General features: G+C 37.7%; 1 protein-coding gene across 2 annotated transcripts in view; it reads left to right on the top strand.

Moving 5' to 3' along the window:
• Positions 1–19,398, top strand: part of TRAPPC9 (trafficking protein particle complex subunit 9) — a 438,425-nt gene that overhangs the window by 128,293 nt on the left and 290,734 nt on the right. For both annotated transcript variants that reach the window (XM_057369163.1, XM_057369164.1), the window contains one exon: positions 13,153–13,295. In XM_057369163.1, the coding sequence (XP_057225146.1) occupies positions 13,153–13,295 (143 nt within the window). The remainder of the gene's footprint in view (positions 1–13,152; positions 13,296–19,398) is intronic.

Below are 19,398 nucleotides of genomic sequence, written 5' to 3' on the forward strand. Positions count from 1 at the left end.
CCCAAACCTCAACAAAACCAAAAAATCCCAAACACCCCCCATCCCCAACCCACCCAAAATCTCCCAAACAAACTAAAGAGAAAAAAAAATGATCTGGCTTAAAGTGAGGCATAATCATTCTGGTTAAATACATTTGAATTAGAAAATGAAATTGCCATTCTATCATAATTATTTTGTCTTCCTTCCTCCCTCTCTTTTTTGTCTGAAAATTTAGTATTCTGTAGAAATATTTCTAGAATAGAAGACTGTTTCTTTTGGCTATTGACTGTTGTTTGATTGCATGGGATCCTACCAAAAGTTGTTCCTGGCTTCTAGYTGGTGTTGCTGCAGTAAATGGGAAACATTAGCATTGCTGTGTTTTTTACATTGTGGAGAGACTAATTTGTCTTTTGGTGAAATGACTTCTGACAAAGAATGCCATTATTTTGCTAAGATTTAGGAAAATTAATTTCTAAGGCGTTCTTGTTAATTTTGCAGAAATCACAGTGTTGCAGTAGTGACATTTGTAATAATGTTAAAATTTTAGAAAATACATTTCAAGATGAAATAGAAGTATTATGGTGATGTTTAGCAGAGTAATCCATTAAAGATGTATTCTTGGTATCATAATTCTGTAGGAATAGGTAGTTAGAGGATGTCAGTGCATTGTCTAACCAGGAGTGAGTCAGGATTGTTGAGCTGCAACTTCAAATAGTTGTACACAAATAGAGTTATGGAGAAGAAACTTGGAGAATGTTGCATGTTGTTTTTCTTCTTTCTAGATAAAAAAAAAAGACTTGTCAAAGTTTATTTGTTTTCCTCAGTCAGTCTTTCATTCAAAATAAGGTAAAGACAAAATCTTCACATGGCATTGGTTATAAAGTAAAGAATATTCCATGTATGTTCACAGAAAATAGTGTTTTCCTATAAGCTGTTAAAAATCAKCACTCTTCCCAGTTTTYTGGTTTTGGTTGTATTTTCCCATTRTGCTCTTATTTTTGCAGAACTTAATGGATGGTCAATTTGAATTCACAGAAGAAGGGTGTTTTTTGCTTAGCATTTAATCGAGTGTGAGTAACAGTTGGAAAATTCATGATTATGTTTGAAACCTCTGAAGTTATGAGTCACTGTTTGGGAGTTTCCTGCTGCATATTTATGAAGTGCTCACAGATGACTCAGTGTGTTTTTTAAATAAGCATTTGTTATCCTTTTAAGTGTGTGCTCACTTAGGTTGGAAATCAAGTTAGCACCCTTAATAAAATCAAAATAGTGGCTTAAACATCCAGTACCAGGACCTCCCTCCTCCTTTTCTCTTGTTAATGGTCAGTTCCTGGACCTAATGGTAATGACCCCCAGCTGACTTTTGAGAATGTAGTTTCTTGGAGGAAGAAAACTCAAAAGTAACAAATAAATTAAGCCTTTTTTGTTGTTTTTAATGTTCCTTTTGTAGCATGATCTGTTATTTTTAGAGCATTATTGAGCTAAGTGAAGAATACAGATGTAGAAGTGGTGGCAGCTTGAAAGCAGGGATGGTTCAAGTATTGTCTGAGCTGATGCTCAGAAATCAGCACCAAATACTTGCTGCAGACCGGTCAAATTGTCACTGATGAGCCCTTTATAAATCTGTATTTCTGAGAGGGCATTTTGCTACACCTCTCGTTTGCTTTGTGACCTTTGCCTCTGGAAAATTTGTCTTTTTTTTTGGTAACATCACAGAATTGAAAGTGTGTTCTCAGCCTTCAGGAATCCTCAGTGCAGGTGGGACTGGAGCCGGTTTGCATGGGCCATGCTCACCTGGCTGAATTGTGCCAAAATGGGGTCAGTGAAGAGTGGAAATTAATTTTAGTGTCATCTCTACATCTGATTCATATCTGCAATATTTTTTTCTATTTTACTGAAAATCTAATTTCAAATTCCCTGTTCTGAGGGGAAACATTTGAGGATATCATATCCTAGTTTATAGSAGGACTGACTGTATGTTTTACTAATGTGAGTGAATGCTTGGTTGTTTGGCATATTGGCTTTCAAAGAGCCTGCCCAGGGAAAAAAAGGAGGATACATCAGAATGGAGAGTGTTGCTATTCTGCAACTCTAAGAACCCATTTCTAGACAGATTATAGGACAGATTCAATTTCCGAAGTCTTAGTTCCTGAAAACTAATTTCACTATTTTCTTATTCTGTTAGATGTGATCATCATATTAAGGGCTAGGAATTTGCAAGATTCATTCTGTATTAAACTCATTAAATCACYGATAAATTTAGCTCAGTAACTTCACTGGTTTTAAAAGGGATTATGCCACTGGAGCTGCTATTTTCAAACCAAGTAGCAGCTGAAAAATCTGAAGTGCTCAGTCTCTTATATTTATATGTTAATGTCTGAATAAACAAATCTATACATTAAGTAGTTCAAGCATTCCTCTTTTAAATCCCCTTTATTCATTTGCTTCTACTTTTGAAAATTCACTAATTGGGCTTATCCCTTCTAATCAGAGGAATTCCTGAAAAAATGATGGTTGTTTAACCCAAGAATTCCAAAGAGCTCTCATGTAAAAATGTGATCACTCAGTTCTGAAGATCCTTTCTGTATTATAATTAATTTTTTTTTTTAGATTTGCTGAAGGCATTTTTTTATTTTTAAGGTATTGCAGTTATTGCAGAGGAGGATTTTTATCTTTTAGGTTGTGAGTATAATTTTTCTTCAGTGTAGTACAACAATATTATGAATAAAAATAACACATAGTGAAGGGAGCTGGGTTCTTCAGCAGAGTGTTTTGAACAGCTAATGGATTTGAGATCTTCATGAAACCATTTCTATGGGATGGATCCCTGTGTTGTTAAATAGAAACTCTGGATTATTCTTGCTTGAGTAATGGTGATGGCCTTGGATTTGGGTAAGACCCTATGCCCATAGGGGGATGCATGRGATTCTTCCTTCTTAGTGTGAAATATTATCTTCATAGTCTCTGCTGGTTCAAAAGTTTGTAACTTTGTCAAGTTAAGCTTTATGTTGCCATTGGGGAAGCAGAGTAATTAATACAAAAGGAATYGAGAACAAAAGTTGTCTTTACCTCACTTTGTGTGCAATCTTACCCTCTTTCCTCACCACGGACATGGTAGGAATAGAAGGAACAGAGAAGGGATGGACTGTGTTGAGGAAGAGTGAAACAGTGTGGAAGTTTTTGGCATGGAGAACCAAAACTGAGTAACTTTGTGTTGTTACCCAGGGTCTTCAGGTTGTTGCATATGAACCTATTCAGGCATGGTGGTGCTGTGGTGGGAAGATTGGAGGAGGACTCACCCTCACACTATCAGACCTTAGCATTATAGAGCTTTGTAAAATTCTCCCTCACTTAATTCAGAAGATATWCTGAAAGGTGATGCCTGTTTGTTGAGTCTGGAGCAGCCAGATGTGGTGCAGCCATTAAAGGAAGCGCTGTTCTCTCCCAGGAGTGAGCAGTGACCTTGTGAATGAGCAGCAGCATTGATCAGAGGTGTCAGTCCAAACTGGGGCTTCAGCACTCCAGCACTCGTTTCTGTTTTTTTCCTGATGTGTTTTATGGATTGTGACTGTTTTTTATATGTTATTTCATTTATGGTTTTATGACATGTGGGGTTTTTATGCTGATGTTCTTTGTTATGCCCACATCTTGGTTTTATCCACCTCTCACCAGCGTATTCCTTTGGTGAGAAGGGATTTGCCAGCATTTGTGCCTTCATTCTTGGGAACTCTGCCTACAGGGTGAAACAAAGTTTCAGTGAGGAAATTCATTCAGTGATGCTTCTGTACAACGCCCAGTATCATCATTCCTGGGAGAACCAGGCTGGCCAGTTGGCCTCCACATAGAGAAATTTTGTCATGGAAGAGCATGTGTGTGTGTCTGACTTGTTCATCAACATCTGTCCCTGCATTTATTCTCTTTGTACCTTCCTACTTCAGCRTCAGGGCAGGATTTATCCAAAGCAGGTCATGGGAGGGGATTCTGCCCCTCCTCTCTGCTCTGGTCAGACCCMACCTGCAGAGCTGTGTCCACCTTGGGGGTCCCCAGCACAGGAAGGACATGGAKCTGYTGGAGCCAGTCCAGAGGAGGCACCAAGATRATTGGAGGGATGGAGCAGCTCTGATATGAGRAAAGACTGAGACGAYTGGGATTGTTCAGCCTGGGAAAGGGAAGGCTTCAGGGTGAGCTAATGTGGCTTCCAGTACCTGAAGGGAGCCAACAAGAAAAATGGAGAGAGACTACAGGGGCTTGGAGTGAYWGGACAAAGAGTAATGGCTTCAAACTGAAAGGATGTAGGCTTGGTTTAGATACRAGCAAAAACATTCTTTAYTATGAGGRTGRTGAGGCCCTGGCACAGGCTGCCCAGAGAACTGTGGCTGCCCCATCCCTGGAATTGTTTATGGCCCAGCTGGATGGAGCCCTTTCCCCTTCATTCCTTCCAATCCCCCAGAATGCAGGTCTGCCTTGTTCCTAGCACACGTTTTTCTAACAGATTCTGCAGTTTAGTGTCAGCAGACAGAAAACTCTCCACGGGAATGTTCCACATAAAAGTTACTTGTGTTTAAATTATTTTTAATCTCTCGTCTGTATCTCAGCCAAGAAGAAGATGCTGTGATAGCTGCGGTCAGCAGTGCTGGTACCCAGGCTGAGGGAGGTAAAACCTCTGAGGCAGCTGAGAATGTGCATCAGCCCCTTGGGCATCCAGATGCAATGGCAAAACCCAGGAGGCCTGGAAACGATTTGCCTTTAATTAAAGAAGRCAGAATTCTGTGATTAATGCAACAAAAAGAATTATGTATTATATTTCCTGAATATTTCCAGAGGGTATTTAAACTCTGGGAGGGAATGTTATCCAGGGGAATAGTGCTGTGTGTTCCTATCCTCTGTCTTTGGGAAGTAACAACTTGTATTCCAGTTAAAAAATGCACACAGAATGTGTGGCTGCAGTAGGCAATTAGGTAGCGCAGAATTTAATGAGAGATGAATGCTCTTCAGTACAAGATTGCTGGATATTATATTTTATCTGTCAGCTTGTGTATCTGTTTATCAGAGCGACCTTTGATTCACCCTATTTGTTAATGCAGAATGACTACACCGTGCCTGCCTTTAAACTTAATATTATTCTGCTCACATCTCCATTCTCATTATAAACATGGCTATTTTTAGCCTGCACAGATTCAGAATATGCCTTGTAAGCTTAAGGGGGATTTATTGAGCTCCTGTGTGTATTCACTAGAGATTCCTTGTTGAAGCTTACTGATTTAGAATTGGGGAGGGGTAAAATGTACTATTTAATTCCCAGCATATGCCTGCAGGAGCTATATTTAGCTTCAGCTACTTGTYATTGCCATTGTGCTATTTTTACAAAGAGATGCAGCACTTCTATTGTTCAGGGGTTTAACTAGACAGAAATGTGGATGGATGAGCTCCATAAACTCTGGTGTGGTGCAGGAAYTGCTTCTTAAAGTCCGTGTGTGTGCACTGGGGGCACTTGAATAACACCACAGCAGAGCTCAACACAACAGGCACCTTCACTAACCTGGGTGTGTAAATTCACCTGGGTAACACATGTGCTAAAAAATATATTTAATTTTGTGTTAGATTGATAAAGAAGCTTACAGGAGTAACAATGTGGGCTTTGTTTGTATTTGTACATGAAAAGGTCTGACTTGCTGCAGAGGCACAATTTATTTCATTGCTTAATCAGTTGTTTTTTTTTTTTAAATCAAAATTTTATCATGGCTTTTGTAGTTGCCATGTATATTTTTGATGGCATACTCAGAAGAAAAATTAGCATGGAGAATGTGTGCTGCAGTTGGGTCCTGGAGGATGATTACATATGCACTACAAGATCATTACATATGSATATCCTTTTTATAATGCATGTATCAGGACTTCTGCTATCAATTACTGCACTATTTGGTGCTCTGAGGAGCAATATCTACAGGGAGAGTCTCTTTTCTTACTTGGGGAAAAGTAGGCATCTACCTTGATCAATTCAGCATTCCAGAAAATTCAGATTTGCTTCAGGATTGGCACGCAGAGAAATATATATATGCTTTCTGCCCTTTCTTGGGTGTTGAATTTCTCTTTAAAAACACAAAATTTATATTTTAGCTAAAAGAAAAAATAGAGTCATATCATTTATAAAAATATAAAAATCCAAAAGGACGTTTTGTTTATCAAGAAATCAGGTTAGCCTAAATTGAAGAAACTGATGTTGCCCAGTGAGAGTGCCATGAATAGATCTCTTTCTGCAAATCTTCACTTCATGGTTGGATTTGAGGTCTTTTCCAACCTTAGTGAATCTATGATATCACAGTACACTAATTCCACCAATTATTCCACTAATTATTTTCCGGTAAAAATCCAATTTATGATATAATTTCTTCTTCCTCTTTTTTGATCAACAAAAATGTAGTGTTTTCTACAGGCAGAAACTTCATATATATATTTGGTCATGTATCTGAATTCTAATCTTCATTTCTTAACATGGACCTTTCTTGGGCAGCCTAGGATTGTGCCAGACAGCAAAGATCTTAGGGAGGACTAATTTATTTTCAGTTCTGGAATAATACCCATCTTGAATTAAACCTTGAGAGGTGCAAARGCTTGATGCTCTCCTCATCACAGCTGATACACTCCACTTCTCCCAAATGTCCTTTCAATACCAGTATTTCAAGTARAGGAATGTCTGAGTGTGTAGGAATGATGTGAATTCTGCTTGGAAGAACTTTGAAGATATCAAGATCCAGGTCCTTCAGGACTGAATTTTGCAGCAAGAGATGGACCCAGAAGCTTGATGCTAAGGGGTTGTGTCTATCTCAAAACCAGTTAGATCCCAGTAATGATGTTCTTTCCTTAGGGAGGAATAAAGACATGATGCTACTGTCATTTAACTGGAGGATTTTTTTTCCCTATTAGATTGGAGATTTTTGTCCACCCAAGGAGAATTGCAGAATTTCAAGCTAGCCAGAAGTGTCTCTGCTTTTCCTCTTTAGCAGTGTGGGAGGTTTTTTTTCCTTTTATCTTTCTGAGAACAAGTGGGCAGGAGGATATTCAGCCCATGGACACAGAGGCACTTGTTGCTTCTCGAAACACTGGTGTTAAGCCTCATTCTTTTTACACAAATTTATTTTTTAAGCCTCTTTTTTGTACAGACTATATTCATTGTCACATTACCTTGTGGAACCATGGGCTRTAGGCTCAGTGATGAGAGGAAGAAACAAAAATGACAATTATTTTTTGTTAGACCATTATAAATAAAGCTCAAGAAAGTGCTAATCTATATTAATTTTGATAGCCAGATGAATACACAGGCAGAGCTGTTTGCATTTCCAAATGCCAGGACTGGWTTTTGAGCTCAATGCTAAACATAGACACAATCTTTGTGTTCACAGATTGCCACAAACTGGAAGCTTGATGCATTTGAGTCTCATCTTCCTTGGTTTCAGCTATTCAGGCATCTCTATTTCCTTCCCAATGCTCACATTTTGGCCTTTTCCTCCAAAAAAGATTCACTTGTGTTCCATKCACTGTATTTCTGTCTGAAATGTGTTGCTGGACTGGCATCTCCCAYGTGCTTGGATTAAAAGCTTGTGGCTTGCAAAGACTGGACCTTTTGGGGTTTGATGCAGTCCTGCATGTTTTTGGGGCCAGCTCTGCTATTGTCAGGAACCTGACCATTGCCAGGGTCACCTGCTGCCCTTGAAAAGGATGTGATTAATTGGAGAAACTTGCTTTCTCGTTCTTATTTCCTGGTAATTTAATTAGTTACAGCTAGGCAGCTGAAATTCCTGATCCATCATTTATTTACAGTAAGCTCTTTAAAGATTTTAAGCGTTCCACACAATAAGAAGAAATGGAAAAATTACTTTTGTTGACACAGATCCTCTGGTTCCTTTTGTGAGGTGGGACTGATGAAGTTGCACATTTTTAATTTTCTTTTTTTTTTTTACTGATGAAGATCACTGATTGCTGATCAGAGTTGAGTATGGCAGTAGAATGGTCAGAGGAGGAGAGAAATGAGGGAAGGGAGGCAGAGAGGATTTAATAAGATTGGGGGTTATAGGAAGTTTAAGGAAAAAAAAACAAAAAAAAAACCCCACACCTAAACAGACCAGAAAACAAAAAGCAACAGGTGAGAAAAGGAGCTAAAGTTGGAAAAAATGGCTGAACATTGAGGAAAGTGTGGAGCCAATGCTGCTAATGGGAATTTGGGTGAGAAACATCTCAGGAGCATGTTAAGATTTGGGAATAAATCAAGTTTACAGTAGGGTAAGTAATCTATTTTTTTTTTCCAAAGGAAGATGTATTTGAATATTACACACCTAGAATAAATTGTTTTCAAATTTCAAGTCCTAATTGCATGAGAAATCATACTTATTAATGAGAATTGTGTTCTAGAAACCATTCAGAGGCTAAAATGGAAAGACTATATTGTGAATTTGTTTATTTTTGAGTCTGGTCTTCATGCTGATTTATTTTTCTTACTTTTTAGTTTTTCAATGTTATGTATTAAGGAGGAGTCTGCAGTGGTTCAGTCTGGTTATTGCAGTCAGCATCTGCAGTTCCTCAGGAGCCAAGTGCCTGTAGCACTGGCATTTCATCTTGCATTAAATGCTGAGATCTGCTTAGTGTCATTTTTACTACACCAAAGGAATTTAGAAAAGACTTGAAAACACAGTGTATGTGAGCCTTTCTCACAAAGTATGATTTGTAAATCTAATTATGGAAAACATTGATAATAAATACAAAAAAAAAAAATAGGTTTCAGTTTGGAAAAAATTTTGAGAACAAAATCTTGCCAGGCTCTCTGAAACACAAAAAGCAGTATTTGGGGTGACGGGATACCCCAAGAAAAAAGTATTAGCAACACAATCTTCTGATTCTTCCAGTAGCAAGATACACACAGGGATAAAGTCAATTATTGACAGTAAAATTGTTTCGAGATAACGAAACAAAGAATAAAGAAATAAATCCACTAAGCAAAATACATGATGTAGGAATTCAGCCCAGAAGCTTCCGACCTGAACTGTTTCCAAGTTGGTAAATTCTAAAAACCCCAAAATTTAGATGTATAAAAGTAATTTTCATCAGAAAGGAGGAAAATAAACGAGCCTTTTATTGATTGGTTACTTGTTTACAGTATATTGCTATAAATTTGATTTTCCTGACTATTAATTCATGCACTGTGCATATTGTTCTCATTGTTGATACTTTCTTTGTTGATTATTTCTAATTTTGCTATTGTACAGTTTTAAAATGTTTTTTAAGCTTGTTTTTAATTATTTTTTAAAAAGAAAATGACTATTTAAATGCTTTTCCTACCTTTAAGGATTTTTTTTCTTGAAAAAAGGTCTAATTGGGAGAGTTGCTAATACTTTGTGTTCTTCTCTGAAATTTTTATTTTCCTTCACATAGAGCTTATGATTCCATCTCTGCAGGTGGCTCCTTATATCCTTGATTTATAGTTGCTTAACACACTCTTGGTTTTTGACAACTTTTTGTGAGCTAATACAGTGTTATTTGTCACACAAAACTTTGAGCACTTCTTTGGGGGGCAGAGTTTCTTGAGTGTGGTATTCAGTCAACCATCCCTCTCTTGAGAACAAGCAGAGAGAAAGGCCTGAGCACCATTTTTGACTTCCCAGCACAAGAAATGCCCTTCACTCTGCTCTTTCCACATTCATTTATCTATTTCTTGTGTCATTGCCTGTTTTGGGGATTTTCTGTTCTCAGTAATGTTCCGGCTTCTGCATAAGTAGCAATAATCTGTAGAACTAGATGGAAATTCTCTTTAGATTTTGCTCTCTACTTCTGGGTAGGAAGTACTGTGGGAGTAGTTCAGTAGAAATACTTGGTATGAGTTGTGGATTGCAGTGGAATTGGCAACTAAAAATCAGTATTAAAGGTGTTGCTGCTCGGAGTCACCACGGAGGGATTGGCAGATGGGTGCTGACTGTCAGTGAGTGAGGAATCTTAAGTGTCCAGTGGTTTGCTTTTCATTAGTGGCATCAAACAGCAGCTCCTTTCTAACTTTAATTTAAATTTTATTATGAAAGCGAATATGGGAATATTTCCATGAGTAAACTGGTGCCAGCTCTATGCCGAAAGTATTTTGAGGACAACATGTGTGAAAAACCAAACCAGTAATTTTTTAGAGTTTATTTGTAGAATATTTCTGGTAGATATCACTGATGGTGGGTGCTGTTGATTAAGAATCTCATTTGCAACTTACATGCAGAAACATTCTTGTTTCCTTGTCTTCATCAATAGAAGGAAGGACTAATGAAGTTGTAACAAAATTATCAAGCCAAAGCCATCATAGTAAATATTTACTGTTGAATCTCCAGAACGGAACTCTGCCTTAAAAACAAGAATTCTCCCAAGGATTCACAGGTTTTCTGAATTTCAGATGTGTTCAACAGTTATCAATATTTTTTTTTTCCTACCTGCCCTGAGAGCCTGCTGTACTCCATCCTTCTTTCCTTTTCTTTTTGATGGGTCATCTACAGATAAAATGATATTCCCGGTGACACCCTCTCATCTCATTTTCAGTCTGCAGTGATGCAATTTGGAGAAATAAAATAAATGCTGTTGGGATTTGCAAGGATGAAGAGAATCTGCAGCTCAGACTGTGCTTTGTGTAGGTTTGACAAGGAGCGAGGATACATCATCATTTAAACTGGGGGCTGTAGCATCTTGGCCGTTCTCTGCAGGTGCTGTAGGAGACAGTGGTAAATTATTTTAAATTTGTAAGTTTATGAAAGTGTAGGATTTCTCTTTTCTATCGCAGAGATAGAAAATCAATCTTCCACGTTATAGGTGTAATAGTTTCTGAGGTTTTAAAGGAGAATGAATTTGTTGTTATTGTGGTTTTGTTTTCTGTTTTTTTTTTTTTTTTTTTTTTTTTTTTTTCTGATGTTTATTCTTTGGCACATTCATAGGCTCCTGCAAATTGTCATGGCCAGAGATAGAACAGAGGTTTGGGTGCTCTGCAGTTCTCAGAATCTCTTGTCTCCTCAGTATTAAATATCCCCAGTTAGGTCTTATATTTTGGGTTAGATGTCCCATTGCTGTCTGGATTAATAGGAGATGTTGGGTTTCCTCTTTCCTGTTCTCTCCAGTGGGGTTTTGGGGAGACAAATTCCTTCACAATTCCTCACTGCAGCAGCTGATGATGGTGCACTTTATGGATGTATTTTTTTGCCTTTTTCCTGGAGCTTTTCCCCTTGGTATGGGATGGTAAGGGGTTTGACTGAAGTAGTGATGCTCTGTGACCCTTCAAGCTTCATCTCTCACATATTTTCCTGTAATGACGTGGGGCTGGACCTGCTAAAGCAGCTTTGTGCCGTGGTCCTGCATGGAATGAACCATGGAGCTTTTCCCAGCAGGATCCTGGGAGCATTACAGCAATCACACAGAACATGCACAGAGTTTTCCCAATGTCCTAATTGAAATTGAAGCCCATTCTCACATTACAATGTAAGTAGTGTCAGATCCCTGTACTTACAGAGCCTGGCTCTGATTTTTATGAAATGGTCCAGCTGGTTAATTRGGATGAAGTGTATTTTGAATGGGTTTGTGCTTTTTTTATTTTTGTGTTTAATATTGATTAGCTCTCCTGACATAACATAAACTTGAGTTCATTAACTACAAATTAGGAATTGACATAAACCRAGTAGATGGGTATGTCCAGAGTGCCCAGTGAAGGGTTTTTATTTGTATTGTAAGGTGACTCTCATGAATTTTAATGAAACTAAATTAAGAATTAAAATTAGGCCACTTAAAAGCGAGTTGGAAATAGGCAGAACAGTTAAGTACACCCATGCAGTGAAACATTAAGCTCTTGATTTTGGTATTCTCTAAATCACTGGATTGTGGTTATTTTGAGAAAGTGATACTATTTCTTTTCCTTCAGCCAGGCTTATAAACAGAAGGGCATCAAACAGAAATGGTTTTTTTTGTAAGTTAGAAAATCCTTAAATTGTTCCTTAGTGCTTATGAAAAAAAACTAACAGGTCTCATAAATTGTTTTGTAAGCCTTCAGTGGAAAGGCAGAGTGCTTTTACCTATCTGAGGGTTGATGGTGTCTGATAAATAGATTTACTTTCTTGGAGAAGTTGTTGACTTGAGGTTTAGCTTTTTTTTTGGCTTTTTTTTTTCCTTTTTTTCTTTTTTTTTAATAATGAATGAGCTATAAGCCAGAGTGAGAGGTAATTAGTGTTGTTTCTAAACCCTTTTATGAAGTGTCTGTCCTTCCAGGCTTCAACATAATATGTAATGTCCACTTTAGGGCAGAGGGCTGGCACTCTGTGCCTGCTCTGAGATGTGGCAGTAGAAACTACCCAAGGATAAAAACAGAAAAAAAAATCCAGTGAAACCTCCCAAATTCTCACCTTGCTTCCAGCAAATTGAATTTTAGGAACATAATGAAAGAAGAGGTGATGAATAATATCTTTGGATCAATCAAAGGTTTGTTCTGAGTTTGAACACTGATGATAACATAGGGACTGTGCTGGGAAGCCTTTCCCCTGCTGTTCATCGAGGGAAAAGACACAAAGCCCCAAATTTCCTCACAGAAGTAAAGTTTCACTGCTGAGAGCAATGAGTGCTCATSCAGTGAGACTCATGCTTGAAAATCACCCTCATTTTTAATATTTGCTAACCAGCTAGGTGTTGTTTTAATCTGTTAAAATCTTCTCATGGAGTTGAGAGCAAGTCTGCAGTGACTTGTTGAGAGACCAGATTATTTTAGCTTCGTGTAATCTTTATCTGTCCCAAAACTGATTCTTTTCCATTTGATTTTGCAGATAATGAAGTGGTGAATATTTTTCAAGAGTATGAAAAAATGCAGCATTTAATAAACCTTAAGCCCTTSTAAGCAAAAACAAGATGTTAATTTTGAGAATGTTGACTGTGGTATGGAGATGAATTATGTAAAGGGAAGTCCAGCTGACTTTGTGCTGCACTCTTTAGTTTTTAAAAGGATTAGGCAACTGTTTGCCTAAGCTGCAGTTATTTGTTAGATTGCCKTTTTTCCTGAGATAATAGAACGGATGGGTTAGGAAAGCAAATTTGCAAATCACTTCTGTGGCCTAATTTAATTGAACTTGTGAAATGCACAGTAGTGAAAAATAGCTAACAAGGAATTGACTTTTATTCCTCTAGACATTGGAAGCTGTTTTGAACTTCAAGTACTCTGGTGGACCRGGACATGCTGAAGGATATTACAGGAACCTTGCCCTGGGTCTCCACGTGGAGGTGGAGCCCTCTGTTTTCTTCACTCGCATCAGCACCCTGCCAGCAACAAGGTGAGCCTTGCCTTGACTCTTGGAATCTCACTCATTATCTCTGTTATGTTGAATATGACTTAAAAGACCATAGTGGAAACATTTTCAATATCATCAGCAACATGTTAGGTAAAGAATTACATGAGGAAGTTTTCAAAATCCCTCATTGAGGAGTTTATTGAAGCGATTCATGTAATTCAGGCATTCAGGCATTCAGCAGCTTCTGAAGTTCAGGCATTTTCTCGTGATGATTTATTTTAGCAGGGACAGGATATCACGTTTATTGTACAATTTGGTGACTTCTTTCTCTCTCTCTTAGCAGTTATGGTGTGTTGTGCATTGYAGAGTTTGGTGTTTTTATAACAGAATTTTACCCAAAATGCAGGTGTGAATGGTTGTCTTGGGATGTGAGGAATTCATTGTGAYCAGGCTCTTCTTTGGTGATTGTTTTCTCCTATAAACCATGGATTAGTTTCACATGTCATAGTGAGTTTTAAAAATTGGGGCAACACATGGTGGTGGTCAAATGTGATCATCTATTTGAATAAAATTCATCAGCCACTGAGTGCAATCAGTTTTAATAATTAGTAGGAGGTTATTGTAAAAAAAACACTCTGTGCACAGTGGGAGCAAGAATTGTTTTATTTAAATTCTCAGATTATTTCATTGCAGTTCTGTATGCAACACTAGTGATGATAGTTGAGAAGGAACTTAATTGATCCAAGGGATTCCTACTGGGCCTAGGACCTTTACAGAAATCTAAAGATAGGCAAGAAGGAAATATCAGTTTAGGAGATACTGGGTGAATATTTCATTTTCAAATGAAAGAACTGAGTCACCAGTAYCATACCATGGCAGAAATGTCCAAGGATGGATGGGCAGCCAATGGCAGCAACATAGCCCAAAAAACAGGGCTGGGAGCAGAAGAATTAAAGCATCAAGGAAAGTTTTAGGCTTGAACATGAAGAAAAATGTTGGAGAATCTGGAGCAAGAAGAGTGATAAGATGGGACTTATGCTAAAACATGTATTTAAAGAAACTGCTTGTCTTGCTGAAGGGAAGATGAAAGACAAGGGAGTGGAGTTTTTAATCATGGCACTGCCAAGAGGGATGGAATTCTGTTTTTCACAACAGGTAGTACAGCAAATGGTGACCTTTGCAAATAGCAAGGGAATTTTAGGTTAGGCGAAGATAATGAAACACTGCAATAGCTTTTTAAGAAAATGTTAAAAAATGAGACAAACAAGATTATTTTTAATGAGTCATTTGTGTCCAGCTCTTATAAAACCATATGGCTCCATTAGTAAGCGAGATTCTTGAGCATTTTGCTGTTTTAAAGTGTAACATAATAGGCATGGTTTTATTATTATAGGAACTGCTCAAGTAAAGCAAATTTAATGCTGCTTGGCAAARTCAGAACATGGTATCTGGAGCAACTGTTTGCAAAATTCTGGGCCCCTTTTTAATGATGTTCAGAGTTTTATCCCTGCAGTGGCACATTCTTCTTTGTAAGGTTTTCAAGATGGAATAAGCGATCTCTCTTTAACAACCTGGCAGTRCCACAGCACCAGCTTTAAATAGTTTTCAAGAAGAATCATTATACAGGTTAAAATAACCAGATTTCATTTATTATTTGAATGCATAGTCCCCTTCATTCAGTGTCAAAAAAGCTCTCCATAATCTCAAAAAGTGTATTTTTAATGGACAGCATGACTGCTCTTTGGTTCACTGCAGTTCCTGTCTTATAGTTACAGAGTGGATTGAGTGTGAAGCTGCAAACTTTCCATAAAAGCTTCAAATGCAACTCGATGCTTTTATTTGCCTCTCCCTTGTTGGGATGTTGGCCTTTTTGCTCGGCTTCCCCAGCTGTGTTTTGTGCAGGAYGAGGTTGCGCTCCCCCTGCCTTGTCAATCTGCTCTCAGGAATTCATGACGTGRGGAAAGTATTGAATCCTGAGATCTTTAAAAATAGATGGAGGTGCTAATTCAAAGGTAGAGTTTCTGTGTTCAGCAGGGCACAGTTTCACACGTTGTGTGGCAGCTGGTGCTAAATATAGAGGCTCCCATTCAGCCAAGTGCTTCAGCTCACATTGTGTGTGTTTGCTTCGTCCTTTGCCTGTTCATCACACTGATCAGCACTTAAATCAGTGGAAACTTTCAGTGGTTTGCTGATTGGAGATGTAGTTAAAGATGTGGCTGCTTTTAAGGGTGCCTAAAAGCTTTACTGAGTTGGAGGAAAATACTGTAATATTTACATTTCTCTCAGAAATGTTTTCTTGCCAAACCTGTCAAGAGGCTGTTCTTTTTTTTCTTTTTTTTTTTTTTTTTTTTTTTTTTTTTTTTTTTTTTTTTTTTTTTTTTTTTTTTTTTTTTTTTTTTGCTTTAGGTATATATTGTTTGCTAAGTTATGAATGCATTTTGGTGTTAAGTTTTTCTTGTCTCTCACTGCTTGTTCCATGTTATTGGCTTTAGTGATCTGTAACACTGCTTCTTTACTTTTGTGCATACCTGTTCAGATTCTCCATCAGGAGAAGTCATGGCATTTGATATTATAATTTAGAGTGAAAAATGGYAGAAATGTGTATCCCAGTCCACTGAGGATAACTGTTCTTCATCAGAGGAAACAAAGTTTGTTTTTTCACTGTTGATCATCTCTGCCTATATCTGAGACACCAGGACAGCAAATTTTGAGTTAATTTTTTTGCTACTTTTGCTTGCTCTGTTAAAAACTCAAATCTGATTCCCTTGTGGTTTATAACTGAGACTTCATTGCTTAAGTACTGTCTGAGGTGCTGAGCTAATTTTRCTTAGTCATTACAAGAAATTGTATTTTGTAATTTACCTTTTAAGCTGTCATTTGAGAATGAGAGTTGTCATTGCTTTTATTATCTGGATTAAATTTTTGCMTTTTTCATTTTATTGTTTTTATTTTGCATTTTTGCCTCCACAGAAGTAAGAAACATTAGCTTACTAACTCCTGGGCTTAAAAAGTCAAAGGAAACTAAAAAAACTTTGAGCATTGATTCTTCCCTTAGGCCTTTAATGAAAAAAAAAAACCAACAGGAGAAATGTTAATGAAAACAATTCACCCTCCTCATTGTAACATAAAGATTATGGTTTATGTAAAAGTCTTCCAAACTTAATTGGTATTTTTTCTATTTAGCTGCTTGAGCAGAAATGCATGGGAAATATCACTGAAACAATTGGGGATTTGGGCTTGGCTTTTGTTTTTTAAGATATCAAAGCAAAGTTTTATCTTCCACTCATGCACAAGCTCCTGCCTCATGGGGAGAAGTTTCATTAACCACATCTTCAGTATATCTTGAGTTTGATTATGGCAACAGATCCTTTTAACCTTTATCTGTGCTGGTTGAGATTGGTTGGATGCAGCCTTTATCATGCTGCAGTGCCTGATTTGTTGCCTAAACCTTGTTCAGATCTCAGCACTCCTGACACCTAAATCTGGTTCACATATRTTGAAAGTTCTCCCAGTCTGTCCTGCAGGTCAAAGAAATCTTGAGGGGCTTCAGGGATCTACTTTTTTAACCAGTTATTTATGAAAAAATGCAGATACATCCATATAGGAAAATTGTGTTAATTGTCTTCTGTAATTGGCTGTACCACATTAATTGATTCCTTACCAGGGCTTAGCCCCAAAGCTGCTGTGGCTCCCGGCCTCCAAGCAGTGCAGATCCCAGCAGGTTCCAGATTGGCGGTGGGGATCCCATGATCTGATCCTAGACTCCCAGTGGAGATGGGATGCACATGGTTCAGTGGAAGGAAACATTCTGTTGATGGTTTTTTGTGGTTCTCCTTTTCATTTTGAAATCCTGTTAGTTCTGAGCAGATCTGCTGTTGAAACTTGTGCTGTCTAGGTTGTCTGGAATGATCTCCTTTATACCTGTTGTTTCTCCCAGAGGTGTTATCTGCCCAGTTTTCATGGGCACTGAATATCCTTCCTTATTTCCTTTAAAAAAGAACATGAAAGAATGCCAAGAAAAACCCTGCACATCTGACAAGAGTTCAAGTAAAGTGTGCTTTGCATGCTGTGAGGGGCCTGCTGGTCTCCTTGTGCCCCTTGCCATTGTGCCATCAGTACAAAAGGGTCTAAAGAAGAGCCTACAAAGGCCAGAAAATTTTGATCTTGGTTATTACAAATGTGGCGAGATAGTCTGAATTTGTAGATGAAGTCAATCCTCAGTGTGCCACGGATGGTGCCTTCACTTTTAAGCAAAGTTGGGAATCCAGATAGGTAATAATATTCTTTCCTGTAACTTCTACAAATTCAAGGTGATAAAAAAGGTGTTTTATTGATCTTGAATTTTTTGGGGGGGMAAAATCCAAAATCCTTTCCTTCCTATCTTAAAACCACCATACAGCTGATCAGACATCAGCTGYAGGTCTCTTCTGGCAAGTGCTGAGACTTAGGCTCTGTTCTTGTATATGAGTTAGAGAAAAAAAAAGGAGTTACATCAGGTCTGTCACTGTTAAATTCAAAGTCTCAGTTAGGTGAACTGTAGATTCAAGGTAACTTTCCTCTGTATCAATAATGTAGATCATGAAATGAAATGATTTGGTTTTGTCAAGAAGGCATCAGTTCATAGCAGAGCCTGCAGTCTGGTCTGAGGTTTCTTATGTTTTGTATTTAGAGTTGGAGTACAATTTTTCCAAACTCAGGTTTCACTGAGGGTTTGGAGACAGAGATGTCTTAGCTGCTCTTCTGAGGGTTCCCAGAAGGTCCTCAGTTCGGTGGGTAGAACTTTAAGGCTTAATGAAATCAGGTATAATTCTCAGAATTTCCATTCCAGTTTGCCAGATTGCCCCTATTTCCACTACAATAAATTGCAACATGTCAGGTTTGGGTCAGAAATCCTGATAATTTTGTACTTACAAATTATACAAGGGAAAGAGTAAACAGCATGTTTCTTCAGCTGTGCTCTAACAGACCTTTTTGTTATGTGATAAAAAAGTTATGTAGCATTTCCTGAAATCCTTTTTGTTTTTATATAGCCAGATTTTTAAATTAAATGTTCACATTTGCTGGATTCAGAAGAAGTATCAACCACCTACTGATAGGCAGCTGTTTATAGTCTTCTCTTTCTTAGTATTTCAAAATGTCATAGAGCTTTGAAGGATGGAGAAAAACATCTTTTGTTTGGGTGCTTGAAGAGGAAGATGTTTACTTTGGAGGAGGAATAAGATATGACCTGTTTAAAGAGATCTGATGTTTCTACATTGGRAAAATAATTAGTGTTAAATTTACTGTTTTTTTAATGAAAAATACTACTAATAAAAGTCAGTCAGAATGGGAACCAGGGAAATTCAACTAAATAAAGCAAATAGAGCTCTAATTTGGTGCAATTATACTGACAAATCATTAGAAAAATCTGTCAAGCAATGGATTTATATGAATGTTCTCAGGACTGGATGTAATTCTAAAATAYATTCCTTATTTATACACTGTTCAGCTCAATATAGATTCTACTGAGTGGTAACTCATGACACGTGGGAGGTTACATCCAATAGTTACATTTTCTTGGTAATCAGAGGTATTTAACTTCTGCTAATGCTGGAACATTGCAGTGGGTTCATGAAAGAGCAGCAGAAAGTAGCTTACAGATTGAGAGAATTGATTCTTGAGATCAAAATGTTAAATATGTATGGTTTGACACGTGAAGATGTGAGAACATAAATCGGCAATATTTATAGATGTGCTGGGAATATTTAGCATAAGTGAAAAGGTTTACAACTGGGAGAAGTCAGATGAGGACGCTTCTTGGAATATGTGAAAAGACCTTTTTCCATCCAGGTGGATAAATTGACTTAATCATCTGAAGTTAGTCTTGAAAACTTTAGTTTKAGATCATTTATTAAAAATYAAATTAAAGAGACCCTGTTGAAGACACAACGGCACCAACCAAGGTGCTCTAGGTCRTTGTTCTGCTGTGTTCAGCAGTGGATTTCGGAGAGTTCTGCCATCTGTCCCAGCATTGTCAGCAGAGCCAAAGCTTCTCTTCCCTGTCTGAATTCCCATTCTGAGTAATGATGSCTGTTCAAAGAAAACAGAAGAGAAGCAAAAAAAAAGTTTTCAAAAAGCTTGGATATGAAAATAGTCCATGATTTCA

Source organism: Malurus melanocephalus, unplaced genomic scaffold, assembly GCF_030028575.1.
Source record: "Malurus melanocephalus ecotype Western Australia unplaced genomic scaffold, MMel_1.1 scaffold_104, whole genome shotgun sequence".
Classification (NCBI taxonomy): domain Eukaryota; kingdom Metazoa; phylum Chordata; class Aves; order Passeriformes; family Maluridae; genus Malurus; species Malurus melanocephalus.